The following is a 23118-nucleotide window of genomic DNA, read 5'->3' as shown; positions in this document are numbered from 1 at the left end:
AAGAGGAGACTCTCACAGTGCTCTAACAACTGGTGCTTACTGTTTGCCCTCCCCTAGAGCATTTGGACCTTCTTCATGGAGAACAGAATTTCCCACAATGCGCTGATGGCCTTGTTTCACCACTTTGTGTATAAGGTCCTTAAGAAAAATGTCAGTGCTCAGCAGCAGGAATTCGGCCTTCACGCTGCCGGGCTGTATTTTCTGCTGTTGGAAGTGCCAGGTATGCACGTTTGGTGTGATGGGGCAGGCCTTCTGTTTGTAATTTGTCTGCTTGGTTTTGAACTGTTATATCAATGCTTTGTCCTCACTGGGAGATTAGGTGACAGTGAATCCATGAAGCACATGGTCTGTCACAGGTGTTCAGAAAGCTGTCCTGTTTTCCTGTAAATGTGGTTTCGGATGTTACTATGCTAAGTTTATAACCCAGCACACAGTCCCAGAGGGGTAAGGCTGGAGGGGGCGTGCCACGTGCCATCGTGACATCCCTGCCCTCTGACTCCTGTCCAGCCTGAGAACAGTGCCAGTTGGAGGGATGCTGTTGCTTCCGCTGTGTGGCGTGGATGGTCGGTGGACTGCTCTCACCTGCAGGGCTGAGCGCAGCTGCTCACAGTGAGGGAGCACAGCGGGGAGTGTGTCTGTGCTGCTGCCCCACCTCCTTCAGGTGGGACCCACCCTGGGCTCAGGGCGGGAGACGGTGTGGCTGAGGAGTCAGCCGCAGCTGTGGGACTGCGAGTTCACTGGGAAGAGAAAATCAAGATCAGTCCACCTGCTGCTTGTCGTTGCTTATGTCAGTGCCTTTGTAGTAAATGTTAGGGACCTACTCCATATGATTTGAGAATTGGAAGAAAAGCTATGACCAACTTAGACAGCATATTAAACAGCAGAGACATTACTCTGCTGACAAAGATCCGTCTAGTCATAGCTGTGGTTTTTCCACTGGTCATGTATGGATGTGAGAGTTGGACTATAACGAAAGCTGACCACTGAAGAATTGATGCTGTGGTGCTGGAGAAGACTCTTGAGAGTCCCTTGGACTGTTAAGGATATCCAACCAGTCCATCCTAAAGGAAGTCAGTCCTGAATATTCATTGGAAGGACTGATGCTGAAGCTGAAACTCCAGTACTTTGGCCACCTGATGTGAAGAACTGACTCATTGGAAAAGACCCTGATGCTGGGAAAGATTGAAGGTGGGAGGAGAAGGGGATGACAGAGGATGAGATGGTTGGATGGCATCACCGACCCGATGGACATGAGTTTGAGCAAGCTCCAGGAGTTGGTGATGGACAGGGAGGACTGGTGTGCTGCAGTCCATGGGGTCGCAAAGAGTCGGACACAACTGAGTGACTGAACTGAACTGACTGCTCATTGCCTCGGGTGGAAGTTGAATGAAACTTTTTTGCTAAAGGTTGCTGTTAGTTAAGGAAAAGCCTGTGTTTGTTTTTTAATATTTCATTGTTGTAGCAGATATATTTCAAAGCAGTTAAACCTACCTTGCTTACTCTTCATTCTTTACGAATAGGCAGCGTAGTCAATCAAGTTTTCCATCCAGTGATATTTGACAAATGCATTCAGATTCTAAAGAAGTGCTGGCCTCAGGAATCCAGCTCGAATCAGAAAAGAAAGAAAGAGCAACCAAAGAACACTCAGGGCAGCTCACAGGAGAGCAGTAAGAGAGCAAGGCCCCACAGGAGAGAGGAAGTGGAGGTAAGAGGGGTGTGGTCATAAGGCGTGTCTGATTCGTGTAAGAATTTATATCAAGTTAGGGTGTCGGGGGTCATGATTATGCCAAAGCCCTAGCGTGCCGTCCGCCTTCCCTCCCCTAGAAGTGGCCTCGTGGCCTGCTGAGCCTCTGTTCCCCATGCCGTCTCCCCAGCCTCCCTGTCACCTCCCTCCAGTCTGTTCCCAGGGGTGCCTTGCCGCAGGCCAGCAGGTGTTACCTTATTTTCATTAGAGACCATGGTTGAAGTGTCCAGAGGACTCATGTCCACAAGAACATCATAGAATAACATTAATTCCAAATTCTCGTGTGACTGGGGTAGAGGTTCATTGACACCAGAACCGGTAAGAAACCCAGGCAGTCTCCCTGACGTGCAAATCCGGACCCAGAAGCTGTGGTAGCCTTCATCTGGTCCAGACTGAGCTTGCAGCCATGGGGCCCAGCGTGGCCACCTAGAGTTCCACTGGCCTTCTCGGGGACATTGCAACCTCGGGACAAGCTACGAGGCGGTGCCGCACAGTCAGCTGTGTATTTCTCCATAATCTAGATGGATGAAATTACTCAAGAAGAAGAGGATGAAGAGAATATTTTTTTTTCTTCTGAAGATCGTCGTCAAATTCGAAATGTCATCTTTCAAGTTTTGAAGAACTTTATAAGGCTTCTCTCTAAATTCTCCTTAAAAGAAAAGCCAGAGTGTATACAGAATTGTGTGGAGGTAAGTGAGAATGCCAGAGACCTTGGGCAAGTTCAAAGAGTGAGGACAATGACCAAGATTTAAAGAGTGAAAAAAACCAGGCCTTTTTTTGGTATCTGTTTTCCAGGTCTTTGTTGCGTTAACTAGTTCTGAACCAGTTCGTTATGAATTCCAGGCTACGCAAGCCCGGTGAGCAATTAAATCTTCCAGTGCTAACATTTAATTAGGGTATGATGTTTTGCTCAAGCAGAGGTGTAAATGTCATTTTATTCTAATTGGCACACAGGTAGAATTTATTCATTTAAATATGGCTGATAGGGTTAGGAGTTTATCCTAGTGAAATCACATCCATTAACTAGTCTTTTGCCTTTTTCTTAGAATTCTCAGAGAAATGAAATGTATACCAGAACTGGCCTATCACGGATTGTATTTGCTTTGTTCCCCTCTTCACAGAGAAGGAGACAAGGTAAAGGGGACGGGAGCTGAGTTACAGGGAACTGAAAGCACAGGGTCGTGCGACTAGAAACGCTGGAAGGACTCAGCGTGACGCGGTGTGAACTTGCTGGGCCGTTGGTGTCTGTGACGAGAAGCGCCCGTCAGCACGTGGCGGCCACTGCTCGCTCCAGGCTCACATCCAGGCCCCTGGTGCCGCAGGACGCTCCTGTTGAGCTCAGGTGTAAAGCAGGCTCCAGTGGGGCCTGTAGAGGAGCAGGAAAGCTGCTGAGCAGTGCTGTCACTCGAGTGCTCACCAGAGGCCTCTGGGGGAGGGTAGACAGCCACGGGGCCTTGCAGCTCCCTCGCAGGCGCCTGTGCCCCTGTGTTCCTGTTAGCGTCTGTGCCTTAGTGGATAATTCTGCTGACACTCCTGGTCAGCATTCATATCTAGATTTGCCCGCTGCTGCTGCTAAGTCACTTCAGTTGTGTCCGACTCTGCGACCCCATAGACGGCAGCCCACCAGGCTCCGATGTCCCTGGGATTCTCCAGGCAAGGATACTGGAGTGGATTGCCATTTCCTTCTCCAATGCGTGAAAGAGAAAAGTGAAAGTGAAGTCTCTCAGTCGTGTCTTAGTCTTGGCGACCCCATGGACTGCAGCCTACCAGGCTCCTCCATCCATGGATTTTCCAGGCAAGAGTACTGGAGTGGGGTGCCATTGCCTTCTCCAAGATTTGCCTGCAGTGACCTTCAAAGCCACACAGCCCTAGACACTGGGGTTAGGGCTTTTTAAGCCCTAAGGTGTTACTCAACCTGAATGTCGTTAGTGCAGCAGGAGTTTGCAGAAAACATGGCAGACCAAGGCCCTTGCCTTCGGTGCCTGCAGTGCCCTGGTTTCCAGGGGCAGCGGGGTGAGGAGGCCCTGGGCACTTGGGCTCTGCACTTGGGTCCTACCCCTCGCTGCTGTGTGTCTCCCTTTGAAAAGAAAAGAAATTATTACTTATTTTTGGCTGTGCTGGGTCTTTGTGGCTGCGAGCAGGCTTTCTCTCAGTTGCTGCAAGTGGGGGGGTACTCGCTGATTATGGTGCAGTGGCTTCTCATTGTGGAGCACGGGCTTAGTTGCTCTGAGGCACGTGGGATCCTCCCGGACCAGGGCTTGAACTGGTGTCCCCTGCATTGGCAGAGGGATTCCTTACCACCGAGCCACGGGAGAAGCGCTGTGTGTCCTCCGTGAGTCCTTGGTGTCCTCACCTGGACGAGGAGGATGAGGGGCTTCCCTTCCTGTGGATTTCTCAGGAGGACTGCAGGGAAGAGTGCCTTGGCGTAATGCCTGCTGTTTAGAAAACACCCCATATTTCTCTAATATTTGATGTCGTTATCTCTTCCCTGTGTTTGGAATATGTGATAACATTCACATTAAGATTTTTAATTTCTGTGCCCTTTTTAACATTGTAGAAAGTGCAGAGGATGGGAAATTACCCTTTCAGGCAGCAGCGTCTCTAAGGACAGGGTGTTTTTCATTGCAAAAGTGTTGGCCTGATGTTGGGTGACGGGTTGTAGCCTGACCTTTGATTACTTGACTCGGGACTACTCATTTTCAAAGTCTTTTATTAAGTATAAAGTGGAGATAATAATAGTATCAAGTATAAAATGGAAATGTCTTGCTGACCTCATTGAGTTGAGAGATTTCAGAGTAAGTATGGTCAAATCTCGTAATACAGAGACATGCTTAATGCAGTACCTGCCACATCCTTGGTTTCCAGTAAATTATTTTATTCACTGGATGCATGAGTTAACTTCTTGAGTAGATTATGTGAGATGATATATGGGAAGGTGTTCTCTAAGCTTCAGGTGTAATATAGGTAGAGAATCATCACCTTCCTCTTCCCTCTGAGGGGTAATCCGTTGCATTCTTTGCCCTTGCTCAGTTGCGGCTGATTCTCTGAGCCCTGATTTCTGGGCTGGAGTATAAGGCAAGCAGAGAAACTGGGTGGAATCCGGCTCATCAATCTGTAGGCAGCACCTCCACACTGTTCATTTTGTGCAGGTATGACACCTGGTCATCAACCAAAACCTGTGTCAACCTCCTTTACCTGCTGGCACTTGAAATAGCTCACTGTGGTCTGCCTCAGTTTCCAAGGCCCTGGGATTCTCTGTCATGCCTTAAGTTGCATTTCCTTTCCTCTTCCAGGTTCTCAGATACGTTTTGCATCAAATGCTCTGCATAATACTGATGGTAGAAGTGGGTAAAGGCTCCCATCACACCCCCCTTGCCATCACGCCTCCGGTTGTCAGCAGTAGGAAGCTGGCTGTCCAGTTTGTAAGGTAAAGTGCACACAGCTCAGGTCTCTCTCTCTGTCACTCGCCCTCAGTCGCCTGGGCCCTGTGCTAGCCAGGACCTCTGACCCCTGTGGAACTGACACATGTCTGGGCTGTGTGTGGTTTGTGGTTCAGAATAAAGCGTATAGCAGCTCGTCTGGCTTGTGTGGTAGGGGTGGTGTTGGGAGCGGTGAGGAGTGCACGGTCCGTGGGCCCGCCTTTGAGGCCAGCTCTGAGTCCCGACTGCGGTCTCAGTGTCTGCTGCTCCAAGTCTGTCTCTGCCTTTTTGACTCTCCTCTGAGTCTCTTTCGTTAGGTTCCTTGCCACTTTTTTTTTTAACTTCTTTATCAATAATTGATAGACTAATCTTCCCCTCATGAGTCAGTAGGCTTTGCCTACAGAGTCCCACGTCTGGGCTTTACTGGAAAGATGCTGCTGCATCACAAGCTGTTCTGTCTTCAGTTTTGTCTGACAGCAGCACGGGGGTGGTGGGGACAGTGGAGAGCGTGCTCGTGAGCAGATGCGGTGCCTGGGCAGGTGCAGGTGTGGGTGCGGGCGCGGGGTGCGGGTGCAGGTGTGGGGTAAGGGCGCGGGGTGTGGGTGCGGGCATGGGTGCCGGCACGGGGTGTGGGGTGCGGGTGTGGGTGTGGGTGCGGGCGCGGGGTGCGGGTGCAGGTGTGGGGTAAGGGCGTGGGGTGTGGGTGTGGGTGCGGGCATGGGTGTGGGCACGGGGTGTGGGTGCAGGTTGCGGGTGCGGGTGCTGGCATCCAGGTACAGGCACTGTCTGACCCCTGAGCGAGCCTTTCTCCTTAAGGATTTTTTTTTAAACAGCAAATAAGAGGTTTTAAGTAGAAGCACTTGTTTTAAATTTTCCACGTATTCATGATGTCAGCAGTTGTAGTACTGTGTCTATAATGGCGTAAATAAACTTGAAAATGGGTTGAATCTGGGCACTTGAATAGCTTCCTTGAGGGTTGACTTTGGAGAAGTACTGTTAGATACTCATTTTGCTGACCTACGACAGGGTGGTACCATGTCTCAGTCTGTCATTTACTTCAAAAGGCTATATTGGAGCCTTTTTTTAAAAAGTATTATCAAGCTCTTCACAGAGAAAGTTGCCAATTTTTTTTTTAAGTTATTCATTTATTTATGGCTGTTCTGGGTCTTAACTGCTGCACGGGCCTCTCTCTAGCTGTGATGACTGGGGGCTACTCTGATCGCAGTGTGCAGGTGTCTTGCTGCCGAGCGTGGACTCGAGGGCTCCCAGGCTTCAGGGGTGCGGCGCGTGGGCTCGGGAGGTGTGGCTCACGGGCTTACTCGCGCCTCTGCCTGTGGGCTCTTCCTGGATCTGGGATTGAATCTGCATTTACTGCATTGGGAGGTGGACTCTTTACCACTGAGCCACCAGGGAAGCCTTATTTCAGCCTTGATAAGAACCATGGTAAGCAGTCCAAGGATCTTGGAAGGTCTGGGCCCTGCCCCTCCCTGACTGGCTGCTGGAAGCAGTTTGGAGACCACCCGGTCTTGGGGAACGGTGTCCACTGTGACGCTCTTTTCACACTCCACACACTCAGACCTTGCTGCCAGCACAGGCAGATTGTTCTTAGTAGTTACAGTTTCTAAAATGTAGAAATGTCACTATTTTTGAGAATAGGTTCAGGGAAAGTTGTTGTTTTACTTTTATTATAGGTATAAACAGTGACTGTTTCTTTTCTTTTTAAAGTTTGCTGGTGGATGAGCTTAAAGAAAGCATGTACCCAGTCCTTCGTACTCTACTGCAGCACATCTGTGTCAAGGTACTGTTTGCTGTATTATCAAGAGTATGAAAAACATGTGAAAGTAAATGCCTGTGTGTGTTCTTAGAAATGAGTCTATATCATTACCAAGCACTGTATTTTTTATTTAGTATGTTCACTGTTCTCTTTGAGTATTTGGGGAGGATAAAACGACTTTTTTTCCTTCTTTAGAAAACTTCAAATATATAAAGATACAGAACAGAGTAATGAACAGAATGTTAAGTGATTTTGTATAAGGAGAAACTCTACCAGCACATAGGCACACTGGATTTTCTTAGGAAGCAGATTTCATCATATCTCTTCAGACATAAATATTGCATGCGTCTCTACAGCATAAGAACTCTTTAAAAACATATCCACAAAATATTAACACACCTAAAAAACTCACAATAATGCCTTAATATCATCCAACGTCCGGTTAGTATTCAAAATTCTGTGAATATCTCTTAAAACTTTTAACAGTTTGGACAGATGATGCTTCACTTGAACTCTGTGGATCCTAGAGATCTGTAAACTCTGAAATTGGGCTTGGAGATCTCTTCTAGGCTAGTCCCCAGTAGGTCTGAGACGTAGAACTGGGTAGTCATTTCTGTAACATGTAGACAGTTGGCACTGTTGCCAAGCTGGGTGCACTCAGTGCTTGTCTGCTTGCACCAATGCATGTGTCTCTGTCGTTGTGCGTGGGGCCTGGCGGGGCAGCTTCTCAGGGTCTGTGTTTCAGGTGGTCGACAAATCTGAGTACCGGACTTATGCAGCTCAGTCCCTGGTCCAGCTGCTCAACAAGCTTCCCTGTGCAGAGTATGCCTCTTTCATGGCCTGGCTTTATGGATTAACACGCAATGCCAAGGTAGGCGCTATGCCTGCGTGAGCTCCTGGCTCGAGGCTCTGCAGCTCTGTGCCTGCAGGCTGCAGCTACAGCGGCACTGTGCCTGCTTCCTCTGTGATGGGGACGCGTGCGGCTCTGCTTCACCAGGTCTCCCACCGGGTCTTCACTCTTGATGTGGCCTTGGCCCTCCTGGAGCTGCCTGAACGAGAGGTGGATGGCCCGCTGGCCCCGGAGCATGAGAAGTTCCTAAAGCATAAGTTCTTGGTTCAGGAAATCCTGGTTGCCCGCTGTAAAGACAAGGCCCCGACGGTGCGCAGCAAGGCGCTCTCCAGTTTTGCACTCTGCCTGGAGTCCTCTGCCACAGCCCCATCGGACAGCATCCAGGAGCTCCTGCATAACAGTGAGTGCGCTGAGCACCCCGAGCCTGGCCTCACTCCTGCTGGTCCAGACTGGGTGGCAGAAATAATCGGAGTGCTGCGATAACTGCGGCCCCCAGTCCCCTTCAGCTGGGGGTGCTGTGGAGTAGCTCTTACGTGAGTGGTTTCACAGGCCTGTCCTTGGGTTGAGGTTGTTGGCTACAGTCGTTACTGCTTCGTGTCGTCGGGTAGTGGATGCGTGGGGCCTGTGTAATGCACACAGTGAATTGTCAGTATTTAGAATCTGTCTCATCTTCAGGCCTGATTATCTCGAAATGGGTTCTTCTGTAAATATTTACATATGGTTTTCATACTGTGACTTTTCTCCTCTGACCTGTCTGCTTACTTATAGCTCCTGCAGTTCCAGGAGTACAGAGCCACCGACAGAGTCCATCAACAAATTCATCAGGTAAGAAAATGGGTCAATATACTGTCAGATATTGAATAATTGTGCGTTTAATTAAAGGACTTACTGAATATCTGTAATGTTTTCTGTCTGCATATTACCTGATTTAGTATTGCACTTTTTTCTTCAAAGAAGTTAAAATTTATTTCAGTAATGATTCATAGTAACTTAAATGTGTAATATGCTATGATTATGTTAATGAAAAGTATAACAATTTTTTAGTGTATTGACAGAGCCTTTTTAAAATTTATTTTTAAGCTTTTTCCTATCAGAGGCAGATACTTAACCCTTCTGCAGGTTCAGAGGTGATCCACACAGACAGCAGTGGTGAAGGAGCCAGATCTATGGGTATGTCAGATCTTATCCCTTATTGATGAGCAGTAACCAGTAGATTTCAGACAATTGTAGGTAGGGCCTCAAAACGTGGGAATTTTTTTTCAAACTCACCCTTGCTATTGGAAGATCTTTTGTTTTCCCTTAAAAGTAATTTCCATCTTATTTCCTTAATTGATGTCCTTGCACTATTCTGTATTTCATTTCAAGGTAAAGAATAAGATACATTTCACTTGTCATGTATTTCTGTATTTCACATATTTCTGTCACACTTCAGAGAATGTTCCAAGTATTTTATTTGCTCACTGAAGTCAGTTGTTATGAACACTTGGGCTTGCTGACCAGAAAGGACCAGTTACTAGGGAAGGTGCTGCTGATGCTGCTACTAAGTCTCTTCAGTCGTGTCTGACTCTGCGCGATCCCATACACGGCAGCCCACCAGGCTCCCCCGTCCCTGGGATTCTCCAGGCAAGAACACTGGAGTGGGGTGCCAATTTCCTTCTCCAATGTGTGAAAGTGAAAAGTGAAAGTGAAGTTGCTCAGTTGTGTCCGACTCTTCATGATTCCATAGACTGCAGCCTACCAGGCTCCTCCGTCCATGGGATTTTCCAGGCAAGAGTACTGGAGTGGGGTGCCATTGCCTTCTCCAAGGGAAGGTGCAGTAGAATTAAATTTAGTTTAGAGAAAAGTCATCACAGAAGAGGGGAAAAAAATGCACAATACTGTGGCCCTTGTTTATCTTTTATTCCTTATTACTTTTTCACGTGGCATCTTGACTGTGCTCATGCCACCCCAGAATCCACTTCTAATACATGGTAGGGAACTGTGAGTCCTGGCTTCCATGGGAAAGTGCAGAATCTGGGTTATAGTTTCTCTATACCAGTAATGCTAAAGCTGAAACTCCAGTACTTTGGCCACCTCATGCGAAGAGTTGACTCATTGCAAAGACTCTGATGCTGGGAGGGATTGGGAGCAGGAGGAGAAGGGGACGACAGAGGATGAGATGGCTGGATGGCATCACTGACTCGATGGACGTGAGTCAGAGTGAACTCCGGGAGTTGGTGATGGACAGGGAGGCCTGGCGTGCTGCGATTCATGGGGTCGCAAAGAATCGGACACGACTGAGCAACTGATCTCATCTGATCTGATCTGATACCAGTAATATGAACTGTCTTTTAACGGGTCACACATACCATGTGGAGATTCTGGGATCCTTTCTCCCACGAACCCTGTACTTGATTCTAAACACAAGTGATGTTTGTTCTCTTTCAGTGACTTACTGAATCAGAATAATCTGGGATGGTAAAGTGTCAATGTGATTCAGGAGAGCAGAAACACACCTGGCTAGGTGGTAGAAAGACCTGGAGCTACTCTCAGGTTCTGTGTCTGTCTAGCTGTATGGTCTGTGAAAGTCACTTTTATGGGCTCTTCCTTCACCTGTATGATGACATGGCATCCTGTAGTAGAGAAAAACTACATTAGAAATGAGAGGCAGTCTGAATACCCAGGCCAGTTGTGTTACTAAAGAGCTGGATGATCCAAGACGTGGGAGTCAGCAGACCTCCCTGAATGCTTGTCACTTCTGATCCTGTAACCTTGTCTGTCCTTCACAGAGGGCTTTTGTCAGGTCTGCATAGATCATATTTAGAGAAGTGACTTTAAAAGATAGAAGAGAGAACATGTGCAGAGAATAACTGATATAATGAGATCTATCAGTTTATTTGATAAACATGGATATCATTCCTTCCAATCTGTGCAAGGCACTGCAGGTACGAACCCTAACAAAAATAGTTCCACGTCTTAAGGAGCGGGGGAGAGGCAGGTATGCATGTACCTAAAATCATAATGCTGCCAGATGGGTGCTGAGGTGCAGTAAAGTGCCGTGAGAATCAGTACTTATCATTGCAGTCTGAAATACCACATTTAAATGACTAGATATTAGCCTATGTTACTCAAATTCAGAGTAGTAACTCAGGATGTACTAACAGATCCCTAAAATAACTGAAGAGATTTAATGTGGAAAAATGTTGAATGTTTGCGTTAACTCCAGTCTGAGCACGTTACAGACTCACTGTTGTGCATTATCATTCAGTTGCTCAGTCGTGTGCAACTCGTTGAGACCCCATGGACTGCAGCACACCAGCCTTCCCTGTCCACACCATCTCTCAGAGCTTGCTTAAACTCAGGTCTGTTGAGTCAGTAATGTCATCCAACCATCTTGTCTTTTTTGTATAGTTCTTCTGTGTATTCTTGCCACCTCTTCTTAATATCTTAATATCTTCTGCTCCTCCTAAGTCCATCCCGTTTCTGTCCTTTATTGTGCCCATCTTTGCATGAAATGTTCCCTTGATATATCTAATTTTCTTGAAGAGATATCTAGTCTTTCCCATTCTGTTGTTTTTCTCTATTTCTTTGCATTGTTCACTTAGGAAAGCTTTCTTATCTCTTCTTGCTATTCTTTGGAACTCTGCATTCAGATGGGTATATATCTTTCCTTTTCTCCTTTGCCTTTGACTTCTCTTCTTTTCTCAGCTATTGGTAAGGCCTCTTCAGACATTGAACAGGAGGCAGTGATCAAAGCTACCCCCAAGAAAAAGAAATGCAAAAAGGCAAAATGGTTGTCTGAGGAGGCCTTACAAATAGGTGAGAAAAGAAGAGAAGCGAAAGACAAAGGGGAAAAGGAAAGATATACTCATTTGAGTGCAGAGTTCCAAAGAATAGCAAGGAGAGTTAAGAAAGCCCTCCTCAGTGATCAGTGCAAAGAAATAAGAGGAAAACAATAGAATGGGAAAGACTAGAGATCTCTTCAAGAAAATTAAAGATACCAAGAGAACATTTCAGGCATAGATGGGCACAGTAAAGGACAGAAATGGTAAGGACCTAACAGAAGCAGAAGAGATTCAGAAGAGGTGGCAGGAATACACAGAAGAACTGTACAAAAAAGATCTTCACGACCCAGATAATCATGATGGTGTGATCACTCACCTAGAGGCAGACATCCTGGGATATGAAGTCAAGTGGGCCTTAGGGAGCATCACTATGAACAAAGCTAGTGCAGATGATGGAATTCCAGTTGAGCTATTTCAAATCCTAAAAGATGATGCTGTGAAAGTGCTGCATTCAATATGCCAGAAAATTTGGAAAACTCAGCAGTGGCCACAGGACTGGAAAAGGTCAGTTTTCATTCCAATCCTAAAGAAGGGCAATGCCAGAGAATGTTGAGGCTACTGCACAATTGCACTCACTTTATATGCTAGCAAAAATAATACTCAAAATTCTGCAAGCCAGGCTTCAACAGTAAGTGAACTGTGAACTTCCAGATGTTCAAGCTGTATTTAGAAAAGGCAGAGGAACCAGAGATCAAATTGCCAACATCTGTTGGATCATAAAAAGCAGGAGAGTTCCAGAAAAACATCTACTATTGCTTTATTGGCCTTTGACTGTGCAGATCCCAAGGAACTGTGGAAAATTCTTTAAGAGATGAGAATACCAGACTACTTACCTGCCTCTTGAGAAATCTGTATGCAAGTCAAGAAGCAACAGTTAGAACCGGACATGGAACAACAGACTGGGTCCAAATCAGGAAAGGAGTACATCAGGGGTGTATATTGTCTCCCTGCTTATTTAATTTATATGCAGAGTACATCATGTGAAATGCCAAGCGGGATGAAATGCAGGCTGGAATCAAGATTGACCAGAGAAATATCAATAACCTCAGATATGCAGATGACACCACCCTTATGGCAGAAACTGAAGAAGAACTAAAGAGCCTCTTGATGAAAGTGAACGAGGAGAGTGAAAAAGCTGGCTTAAAACTCAACATTCAAAAAACTAAGATCATGGCATCCGGTCCCATCACTCGATGACAAATAGATGGAGAAACAGTGGAAACAGTGACAGACTTTATTTTCTTGGGCTCCAGTCATTGCAGATGGTGACTGCAGTCATGAAAGTAAATGACACTTGCTCCTTGGAAGAAAAGCTATGACCAACCTAGACACCATATTAAAAAGCAGAGACATTACTTTGCTGACAAAGGTCCATCTAGTCAAGGCTATGGTTTTTCCAGTGGTCATGTATGGATGTCAGAGTTGGACTATAACGAAAGCTGAGTGCTGAAGAATTGATGCTTTTGAACTGTGGTTTTTGAGAAGACTCTTGAGAGTCCCTTGGACTGCAGGGAGATCCAACCAGTCCATCCTAAAGGAAATCAGTCCTGAATATTCATTGGAAGGACTGATGCTAAAGCTGAAACTCCAATACTTTGACCACCTGATGCAAAGAGCTGACTCCTTGGAAAAGACCCTGCTGCTGGGAAAGACTGAGGGCAGGAGGAGAAAGGGACGACAGAGGATGAGACGGTTGCATGGCATCACCGACTCAATGGACATGAGTTTGAGCAAGCTCTGGGAGTTGATGATGGATAGGAAAGCCTGGCGTGCTGCTGTCCAAGGGGTCACAAAGGGTCAGACGCAACTGAGTGACTGAACTGAATTGGACTCCTGTACCATGTATTAACCTCCGTCCATCGTTTCTCAGGCACGCTGTCTATCAGATCTTATCCCTTGAATCTATTTCTCACTTCCACTGTGTAGTCGTCAGGGATGTGATTTAGGTCATACCTGAATGGCCTTGTGGTTGTCCCTACCTTCTTCAATTTAAGTCTGAATTTGGCAGTAAGCAATTTGTGATCTGAGCCACAGTCAGTTCCTGGTCTTGTTTTTTGCTGACCATATAGAGCTTCTCCATACTCCTGTGCAAAGAATATAATCAATTTGATTTTGATATTGACCATCTGGTGACGTCCATGTGTAGAGTCGTCTCTTGTGTTATTGGAAGAGGCTGTGTGTTTGCTATGACCAGTGCATTCTCTTGGCAAAAGTCTGTTAGCCTTTGCCCTGCTTCATTCCGTACTCCAAGGCCCAATTTGCCTGTTACTCCAGGTGTTTCTTGACTTCCTACTTTTGCATTCCAGTCCCCTGTAATGAAAAGGACATCTTTTTTGGGTGTTAGTTCTAAAAGGTCTTGTAGGTCTTAACAGAACCGTTCAACTTCAGCGTCTTCAGCATTACTGGTCGGGGCATAGACTTGGATTACCGTGGTATTGAATGGTTTGCCTTGGAAACAAACAGAGGTCATTCTGTTGTTTTTGAGATTGCATCCAAGTACTGCATTTTGGACTCTTTTGTTGACTGTGACGGCTACTCCATTTCTCCTAAGGGATTCCTGCCCACAATAGTAGATATAATGGTCATCTGAGTTAAATTCACCCATTCCAGCCCATTTTAGTTCACTGATTCCTAAAATGTTGATGTTCACTCTTGCCGTCTCCTGTTTGACCACTTCTAATTTGCCTTGATTCATGGGCCTAACATTCCAGGTTCCTGTGCAATATTTTTCTTAACACTATCGGACTTTACTTCCATCATCAGGCATATCCACAATTGGGTGTTGTTTCTGCTTTGCCTCAGCCTCTTCATTCCTCCTGGAGCTATTTCTCCACTGATCTCCAGTAGCATATTGGGTACCTACAGACCTGGGGAGTTCATCTTTTAGTGTCGTATCTTTTTGCCTTTTCATGCTGTTCGTGGGGTTCTCAAGGCGAGAATACCGAACTGGTTTGCCATTCTCTTCTCCAGTGGACCACATTTTGTCAGAACTCTCCACCATGACCCGTCTGTCTTGGGTGGCCCTACATGGCATGGCTCAGTTTCATTGAGTTAGACAAGGCTGTGATCAGTTTGACTAGTTTAATTTTCTGTGATTGTGGTTTTCATTCTGTCTGCCCTGTGATAGATGAGGATAAGAGGCTTACGGAACCTTCCTGATGGGATGACTGACTGTGGGGTAAATCGAGTCTGGCTCTGGTTGGGGGGCCGTGCTCAATAAATCTTTAATCCAGTTTTCTGCTGTTGTGTGGGTCTGTGTTCCTACCCTGTAGTTTGTGAAAGTTGCTCAGTCCTGTCTGACTCTTTGTGACCCCATGGACAGTCCATGGAGTTCTCCAGTCTAGAATACTGGAGTGGGTAGCTTGTCCTTTCTCCAGGACATCTTCCCAACCCAGGAATCAAACCAGGGTCTCTGCACTGCAGGCGGATTCTTTACTAACTGAGCTATCAGGGAAGCCCCCTGTAGTTTGGCTTTGGCTGAGGTCAAACTGTGGTGGGGTTAATGGTGGTGATGACGACCTCCTTCAAAAGGACTTATGCCAGCATGCCTCGGCTCCTAGGACTGTTGTATTCAGTGCCCCTGACCCCGTGGCAGGCCACTATCGAGCCATGCTTCCACTGGAGACTTCTGGACGCTCACAGGCAAGTCTGGCTCAGTCTCCTGTGGGGTCACTGCTCCTTCCTTCTGGGTCCTGGTGGGCACAAGGTTTTGTTCGTGCCCTCAGAGAGTCTGTTTCCTGTCCTGTGGAAGTTTGGTAATCAAATCCCACTGGCCTCCAAAGTCAGATTCCCTGGGGAGTCTCAGTCCCTTTGCTGGATCCCCAGGTTGGGAAGTCTGTTGTGGGCCCTAGAACTTTTGCAACAGTGTGAGAACTTCTTTGGTATAATTGTTCTCCAGTCTGTGCGTCCCCCACCTGGTGGCTCTGTGGTGGGGCTAATGGTGACCTTCTCCAAGAGGACTTTGGCCAGATGCCACGCCCCCCAGCCTGCTGCAGCCAGAGCTCCGTCCAGGGCAGGCCCCTGCTGACCTGTGCCTCCGCAGGAGACACTTGGACACTCTCAGCCGGTCTGACTGAGTCTCTTGTGGGGGTCACCGCTCCTTTTCCTGGGTCCTGGTGCAGACAGGGTTCTGTTTGCACCCTCTGAGTGACTCTGGTGGGTATGAGGTTTGATTCTAAACGCAGTTTCGCCCCTCCTGCCATCCTGTTAGGGCTTCTCCTTTGCCCTGGGACGTGGGGGTATCTTTTTTTGGTGAGATCCAACATTCTCCTGTCGATGGTTGTTCAGCAACTAGTTGCAATTTTGGTGTTCTTGGAGGAGTAGAAGAGCACAAGTCTTTCTCCTCCACCTCAGAATCCAACAATGGATTCTCACTGTTGTACAGACGCTTCCAAACACTACTGTATTGCTTTAATTATGCTTCTAAATGATTAGAGCTTGACAGATGTAAAGAGCCCGTGTTCCCACCTTATTTTTGATAAACTAAAATGACTTGTGTTGTTGGCATTAACTGTACATTAAAACATTTGTATAGTTACTACACGCCAGATACTGTGCTAATAAGTACCGGTGTTGGTGTGTTTTCTTTTGAGAGATAATTCATAAAAGTCACCGTTTAAAAGTATGTTGAATCCAGTGGTTGTTAGTGGTTCATAAATTTGTGTAATCAACTTCCAGAAGCTTCTCATTAACTGAGTGGGAAACCTCATCCCCACGAGCAGTCAGCCCCTGTGCTCCCCCTGTCTGTGGATCCTCCTGTTCTGGACAGTTCACACAAGTGCAACCCTAGAACATGCAACCTTGTGCAGACAACTGCTTTGCCATCTGTTTTCAAGGTTCATCCACGGTGAGGCGTGTAGTACTGTATCAGTACTCTGTTCCTCTTTATGGCCGAATATAGTCCCTTGTATGGATGGACCACATTTTGTGTGTCCGTTCATTCTGGCATTTCCTCAAAATGTTAGACGTAGAGTCACCACATGACCCAGAAGTTCCACTCCTTAGTGTGCAACCACAAGGGAAGAAAAGAGTGAATCCATACACACACTCATACACAACATCCGCACTCACGCACCACATGGTATGAGGATGTTTGTAGAAGCATCCTTCACAGTAGCCAAAACATGGAAACAACCCATGTCCATTTATCTTTTGATTTTTGAGGTAAAAGTTCATATTTTCTACATCCAGATCCTTTTCGGATATGATTTGCACACCTGTTTTTCTCATTCTTAGGGTTATCTTTTCGCTTTCTTGATGGTGTTCTAAGAGTTTTATAGTTTGAGCTCTTAACATTTTGGTCTTGGTTCAATTTTGAGTTAATTTTTGCTTATGATGTGTTAGGGATCCATCTTTCAATGTAAATATCAAATTGTCCAACTCTTTTCTGACCTATTGGACTATACAGTCCGTGGAATTCTCCAGGCCAGAATACTGGAGTGCGTAGCCTTTCCTTTCTCCAGGAATCTTCCCAACCCAGGGATCGAACTCAGGTCTCCCACATTGCAGGCAGATTCTTTACCAGCTGAGCCACAAGGGCAGCCCAAGAATACTGGAGTGGGTCACCTTTCCCTTCTCCAGGGGATCTTCTCGACCCAGGAATCAAACCGGGGTCTCCTGCATTGCAGGCGGATTCTTTACCAGCTGAGCTACCAGGGAATGCCAATGTGGGATATAGTGCCACTGTAAAAATACTAAGCTTTCCAGCCCATGAACAAGGGATGCCTTTCTATATTTAGGTCTCCTCTAATTCGTTTCAGTGATGTTTTATAGTTTTCAGTGTGTAACTCTTGCTGTTTACACTTATTCCTAAGTATTTTATTCTCTTTATTTTAAGTGAAATTGCTTTCTTAATTTCATTTTGATTGCTTATTGATAGTTTATACAACTGATTTTAATGATGGATCTTGTATCCTGCAATGTTGGTAAATCAGTTACCAGCCTTAAAAGGTTTTGTGTGTGTGTGTGTGAGATTCCTTAAGATTTTCTACCTATCAGATCATGCCATCTGTGAGAACAGTTACTTCTTTTTTCTAATCTGAATGCCTTTGTTTCTTTTTCTTGCCTGTTTTCCCCGCTGGGACTGCTAGTGGAGTTGAAGTAGGGAAAGCAGACACCCATGTCTTCCGTTTGTCTTTCCCGTTGAGTGTGGTGCTAGCTCTGCGTTGCTTCAGGATGACCTTTATCACTGTGAGGAAGTTTTCTGTTTTCTGACTTTGTTGACTGCTTTTATCGTGAACGGGGGTAGGATTTTGCACGCACCACTTCTGCATCTATGGAGATGATCATGTGGCCTTGGTCCTCTGTTCTGTGATGGCATATCACAGTGAATGATCTTCCCATGTCCTCGGATAAATCCCAAGCATGGAGTATAATCCCTTTTGTATTTTGCTGGGTTAATTTGCTAATATTTTGCTGAGGATTTTTTTTTTTAATTTTTAATTTTTTGGCCCTGCCACGGGGCATATGGCTCCTCGACCAGGGAACAAACCTGTGTCCCCTGCCTGGGAAGCTTGGAGTCTGCACTGCTGGACCCAAGGGAAGGCCCTTGCTGAGGATTTTATGTCTGTATTCACAAGAGATTTTGGTCTGTTGTTTTCTTGAGCTATTTTGTCTTGTTTTGCTTTCAGGATAATACTGGCTTCATAGAAGGAGGTGGAAAGTGATATAGGGATTCTAGTTTTTTGAAAGAGTTTAGGAAGCATTGTTACTAATTTTTGTTAATTGGTGTTTTTGTTAATAGTTGACAGACTCCAGTAGAGCCATCTGGTCCTGACCCTTTGTGCATGTGTGTGAAATATTTTGCTTACTAGTTCAGTCCCTTTACTTGTTACTGTGTATTCAGTCTTTGTCTCTCCTTGAGTTAGTTTTCCTAATATATGTCTTTAATAATATGTAGATATTTAATCCAGGTTACTTAAATGTGTTAGCATAAAACTGTTCATAGTATTCATAACCTTGTCCCTCCTTCATTCCTGATTTTAGCAGTTAGACTCATCTGTTATTTTCTGTCTAGGAAAATATTAGTTTGGTTGATCTTAAATAACCTACTTTGATTTCATTGACTTTCTTTATTGTTTTCCATATTGTTTTATTTTCTACTGTTCTTTCTTGTGCATCAGCATTTCTCAAGTGTGGTTTGGGGTCCCTAAGCCTCCTTCAGTGGGCCCTTGAAGTTAGTACAGTTTTCATAGTAATATTAAGACATCAGTTACCTTTTACTCTCTGGTTTTCTCAAAAGTGTACTTTGGAGTTTTGCAGACAGAGGTCCCAGACAGGCAAAAGCAGATAGAAGCAGAGATGACAACCCAGCTGTCGTTTAAGTCTGACATTAAAGAGTTTGCAAAATGTAAATCAGTGCCATTCTCTTCACTACTTTATTTTTCAGTTAAAGTGTATGCCATTTATTTGGTATCTTAAGATGAATTATTAAATCTTTTTATAATTCTCATTTTAAGTTTCTAATTCATGTTAAAAGCTATCATCCACATTTATTTGGAAAAAAAAAAAACCTCTTATGAGTCTTCAGTAATATCTAATAGTGTAAAGGGACTCTTGATGAGAGGGTTTTAAAACTCCTGTTCTGTATTGTCTTACTTAGTCTTTAAAACACCCAATGGTTTACATCTTCCCATTTGTAGTAAATAGAATGAAAAAATCTAAATAAATTCATTCAGAATTTTAGTCTTAGGAGCCCAGTTTAAAGCTTAATTTTCCAGAATTTATACTCTTTTGAAATGTTACTACTCTGCCTACTACTACTTCTGTGTTATTGTACCTATCAAATAATAGGTAATTATGTGAATTTTCTTCTTTTTCTACATGATTTCATGCTGTGGTTTCTTATGATTTAAAACCAGCAAACTGGCCAGTTTTGGATTGGTGCATGCTCTCAGGAGTGTGTGCTGAGAGGCTGGGGCTCTGCTGGCCTCAGGCTGTAATGACTTCTTGGTGTTTCCTCAGCAGAAATGGGTTTCCTGGTGTCACTGAGGAATAGGGTCGGCGACGAGAAGACCAGCGTCAGGAAGTCTGCGGTCCAGGTGTGTTTTTCTGGACATTCTTTTCATACCCTCTTTTGAAGCACTAACAGCTTGAAGGTGCAAGAGACTGTTTTAAAAACTTCTGTCATGCTCAGTACTCACATTTCACTTGAGGCTAGTTCACCTTGTCCCTGGTAAACGGGAATTACGCAGATGAACTGAAGGATCCTCTGTTCTTAAGTGGCCTGCTGGATTGCTGGCTTCCTAGGAACCACAATTTTAGATCCTTAATTTGTTTTTTTAGAGTAGGGATTCTTAACCTGGGGACCACAGATGGATTTTGATAGGGTTCATGAAACCCCTGAAATGGTTTCTGAGTACATGTTGATGTAAACTATATGTCAGATTTTCTCCAGAGAGGTCTTAAATTTCCTCAGATTCTAAGAGGTGGAATGTTACTGGGAGGAGTGACAGATCTGTGATCTCAAAAATGAGAGAGTCAGGAACTTGAAGGAATTGTTCGTGTGCAGTCTGTGCTGACCAGTGCCTGTGTCGCCCCGCGGTGTGACCCGCGTACCTTCTAGGTCCTGGTGAACCTCCTAAAGCACTGCGACGTCGAGGGTCTGCAGGACGAGCTCAGCATCCTGCAGGATCGCTGCCGGGACGTCGCGGTGTCTGTCCGCAAGCAGGCCCTGCAGTCTCTCACCGAGCTGCTCCTGGTGAGGCCGGCCGCAGTGTATCTGAGGTGCCCTTCTCCGTCAGGATAACCCAGCCTAATGATGGCGCGCCCGTTAGAAACCCTCCCTAGCTGCCGTGGCCCCAGCAGTGTACAGAGAGGAGTCTCTCCACTGCTTGTGCTGGATCGCATTTCCTGTTAAATATGCATGTGTCATGCGGACTAGTGCTGGAAAACGCTAGTAGTCAGCATGCATCTCACACAGAAGTGTGAAGTTTAAAATCTGTTTGGTTAGGCCAGAGGCCGACATCACTTTTTGTCCATTGAAACCTGTATAGGTGATACTGCCAAAGGAGCAGATCCACTGATCCTACGTGCAGTTTATTTCCGCCAGCTAGCTAGTTTTTGAAGAATTTTTAAAGTATTTTTTCTTATTTCGCAGTAGAAGACTTTAAGCAATGCCTGGTTTGACTTTCTTCATTAGCATCTTTTCTGATTCTTCCTTGAGGTAGATATTTTTTCTCTAGATCTTGAATTATTCCAAAAAAGTACTGCTTTACTACCAGTGATAGATAATCACTTTAAGTCTAAAATGTCAGTATGCTCTGCTTTATAGTAACTGGAGCTTGACCTTGGTTTTCACTTGTATCTGGAGGGTTGGCATTTTTCCACTGTTAGGATTTGTTTGTCATTGTGTTGGAACTACTAATAACACGTCCTAAAACAGGGCTCACAGCTGCCCCGACCTGTGCTCGCACCCTTATGACTTGCTGACTTGGACTCCTCAGGCCCAGCCGCAGTGTGTGCAGATACAGAAGGCCTGGCTGGGGGGCGTGGTCCCAGCCGTGACGGACGACGAGAGCAGCGTGCAGGACAAGGCCCTGGAGTGCCTGGACCGGCTCCTGCTGCAGAGCATCCAGCACCACAGCGAGGGCCACGATGCAGACGGCGGCCAGGCGCTCGCCTGGGCGCTGCTGACGCTGCTGGACACGGACAGCCGGAAGCTGGGGTATGCTTTTCCTGGGCAGCTGCGTGTCCTCGTGGATGGGCCTTGATTTTCAGTTCCTGGGTTGATACTGGAAAATCAGCTCTCCAAATTGCTTGATATACAAAGGCTCAATCTTAGTCTCTTTCTCTTGACCTAGTTCAAGTCTCTTAGCTTTTGTGGTGACAGTTTTTGTGAAGCCTTCCTTTGCCTTTCTGAGTGTTCCCCAGCTTCGAATTGATGTCTTAATATGTAGTAGAAAGCATTAATGGATTTACTGTATCGACATTAACTTTCCACAGTACCGGTTGTGATAGATGACTTCCTAATTAGGACACGTTAGACTTTTTCTGACATTTTGTTGGATTGATGACTTAATCACACCACAGTGTTCTTTCCGTTGGATATTTGTTGGTGTTCGCTGTGCAGGGAGCAGTGCAGTGACGAGGTGGCACTGCACTGATCGGTGTTAGTTTACTGCAGGAATGGCCTTTGTGCTCCTTTGCCTGTGTTCTCCTTTCTTTGCTTTACTGTGCAAGAAGTACCTCCCTACTTGTTTCTGTGCGGGTGTAGAGGAATCAGCATCCAGTGGGAAGAGTAACAGGGTCAGTGTCATAATGTTGTTGTTCAGTCACTACGTCATGCCTGACTCTCAGCAAACACACGGATGGCAGTGCACAAGGCCTCCCCGGCCTTCACCCTCTCCCGGACCTCACTCAGACTCACGTCCATCAAGTTGTGATGCCATCCAGCCATCTCGTCTTCTGTCGTCCCCTTCTCCTCCTGCCTTCAATCTTTTCCAGGTTCACGGTCTTTTCTAGTGAGTCCATTCTTTGCATCGGGTGGCCAGAGTATTGGACCTTCAGCTTCAGCATCAGTCCTTCCAATGAATATTCAGGGTTGATTTCCTTTAGGATTGACTGGTTGGATCTCCTTGCAGTCCAAGGGACTCTCAAGAGTCTTCTCTAGCAGCAGGGTTCAAAAGCATCAATTCTTTGGTGCTCAGCCTTCTTTATGGCCCAACTCTCACAATCATACATGACTATGGAGAAACCATAGCTTTGATTATATGGACCTTTTTCAGCAAAATGATTTCTTTGGTGTTTTTTTTTTTTCTTTTTTTTGATTTCTTTGGTTTTTAATGCACTGTCTAGGTTTATCATAGCTTTCCTTCCAAGGAGCAAGGGTCTTTTAACCTCATGGCTGAAGTCACCATCTGCATTGATTTTGGAGCCAAGAAAATAAAGTCTGTCACTGCTGCCTCTTTTCCCCCTTCTGTTTACCATGAAGCGTTGGGACCAGATACCATGATCTTAGTTTTTTGAATGTTGAATTTCAAGCCAGCTTTTTCAGTGTCCTCTTTCACCTTCATCAAGAGGCTCTTCTTTAGTTCTTCTTCATCTTCTGCCATTAGAGTGGTACCATCTACATATCTGAGGTTGTTGATATTTCTCCCGGCAGGCTTGATTCCAGTTTGGGATTCATCCAGCCCAGCGTTTTCGCATGATGTGCTCTGCATAGCAGTTAAATAAGCAGGGTGACAATACACAGCCTTGTCGTACTCTTTTTCCCAGTTTAGAACCATTTGTTTTTTCCATGTAAGGTTCTAAGTGTTGCTTTTTAACTTGTATACATGTTTCTCAGGAGACAGGTAAGGTGGTCTGCTGTTCCCATCTCTTTAAGAATTTTCCACAGTTTGTTGTGATCCACACAGTGAAAGACTTTTGCAGTGTCAGTGACGCAGAAGTAGATGTTTTTTTGGGATTCCTAGCTTTTTTCTCTGTGATCCAACAAATGCTGACAGTTTGATCTCTGGTTCCTCTGCCTTTTCTAAACCCAACTTGTACGTCTATAAGTTCTTGGTTCA

General features: G+C 45.6%; 1 protein-coding gene across 8 annotated transcripts in view; it reads left to right on the top strand.

The window, feature by feature from the left end:
• NCAPD3 (non-SMC condensin II complex subunit D3) overlaps window positions 1-23118 on the top strand; it is a 60877-nt gene that overhangs the window by 4286 nt on the left and 33473 nt on the right. For 2 of the 8 annotated variants that reach the window (XM_061381662.1, XM_061381666.1), the window contains 9 exons: window positions 5038-5171; window positions 6889-6961; window positions 7683-7808; window positions 7935-8187; window positions 8556-8612; window positions 8868-8957; window positions 19574-19650; window positions 20175-20309; window positions 21055-21275. In XM_061381662.1, the coding sequence (XP_061237646.1) occupies window positions 5038-5171; window positions 6889-6961; window positions 7683-7808; window positions 7935-8187; window positions 8556-8612; window positions 8868-8957; window positions 19574-19650; window positions 20175-20309; window positions 21055-21275 (1166 nt within the window). Of the gene's footprint in view, window positions 1-57; window positions 221-1520; window positions 1706-2265; window positions 2434-2513; window positions 2602-2790; window positions 2879-4793; window positions 4894-5037; window positions 5172-6888; window positions 6962-7682; window positions 7809-7934; window positions 8188-8555; window positions 8613-8867; window positions 8958-19573; window positions 19651-20174; window positions 20310-21054; window positions 21276-23118 lie in introns of those variants that run through there. The other 6 variants (XM_061381661.1, XM_061381660.1, XM_061381659.1 and 3 more) reach the window with 6 other exon arrangements.

The sequence above is a fragment of the Bos javanicus genome, chromosome 15, assembly GCF_032452875.1.
Source record: "Bos javanicus breed banteng chromosome 15, ARS-OSU_banteng_1.0, whole genome shotgun sequence".
NCBI classification, from domain to species: Eukaryota; Metazoa; Chordata; class Mammalia; order Artiodactyla; family Bovidae; genus Bos; species Bos javanicus.
Note: the sequence above shows the minus strand (reverse complement) of the source record. Positions and strands in the feature narration are given on the sequence as shown.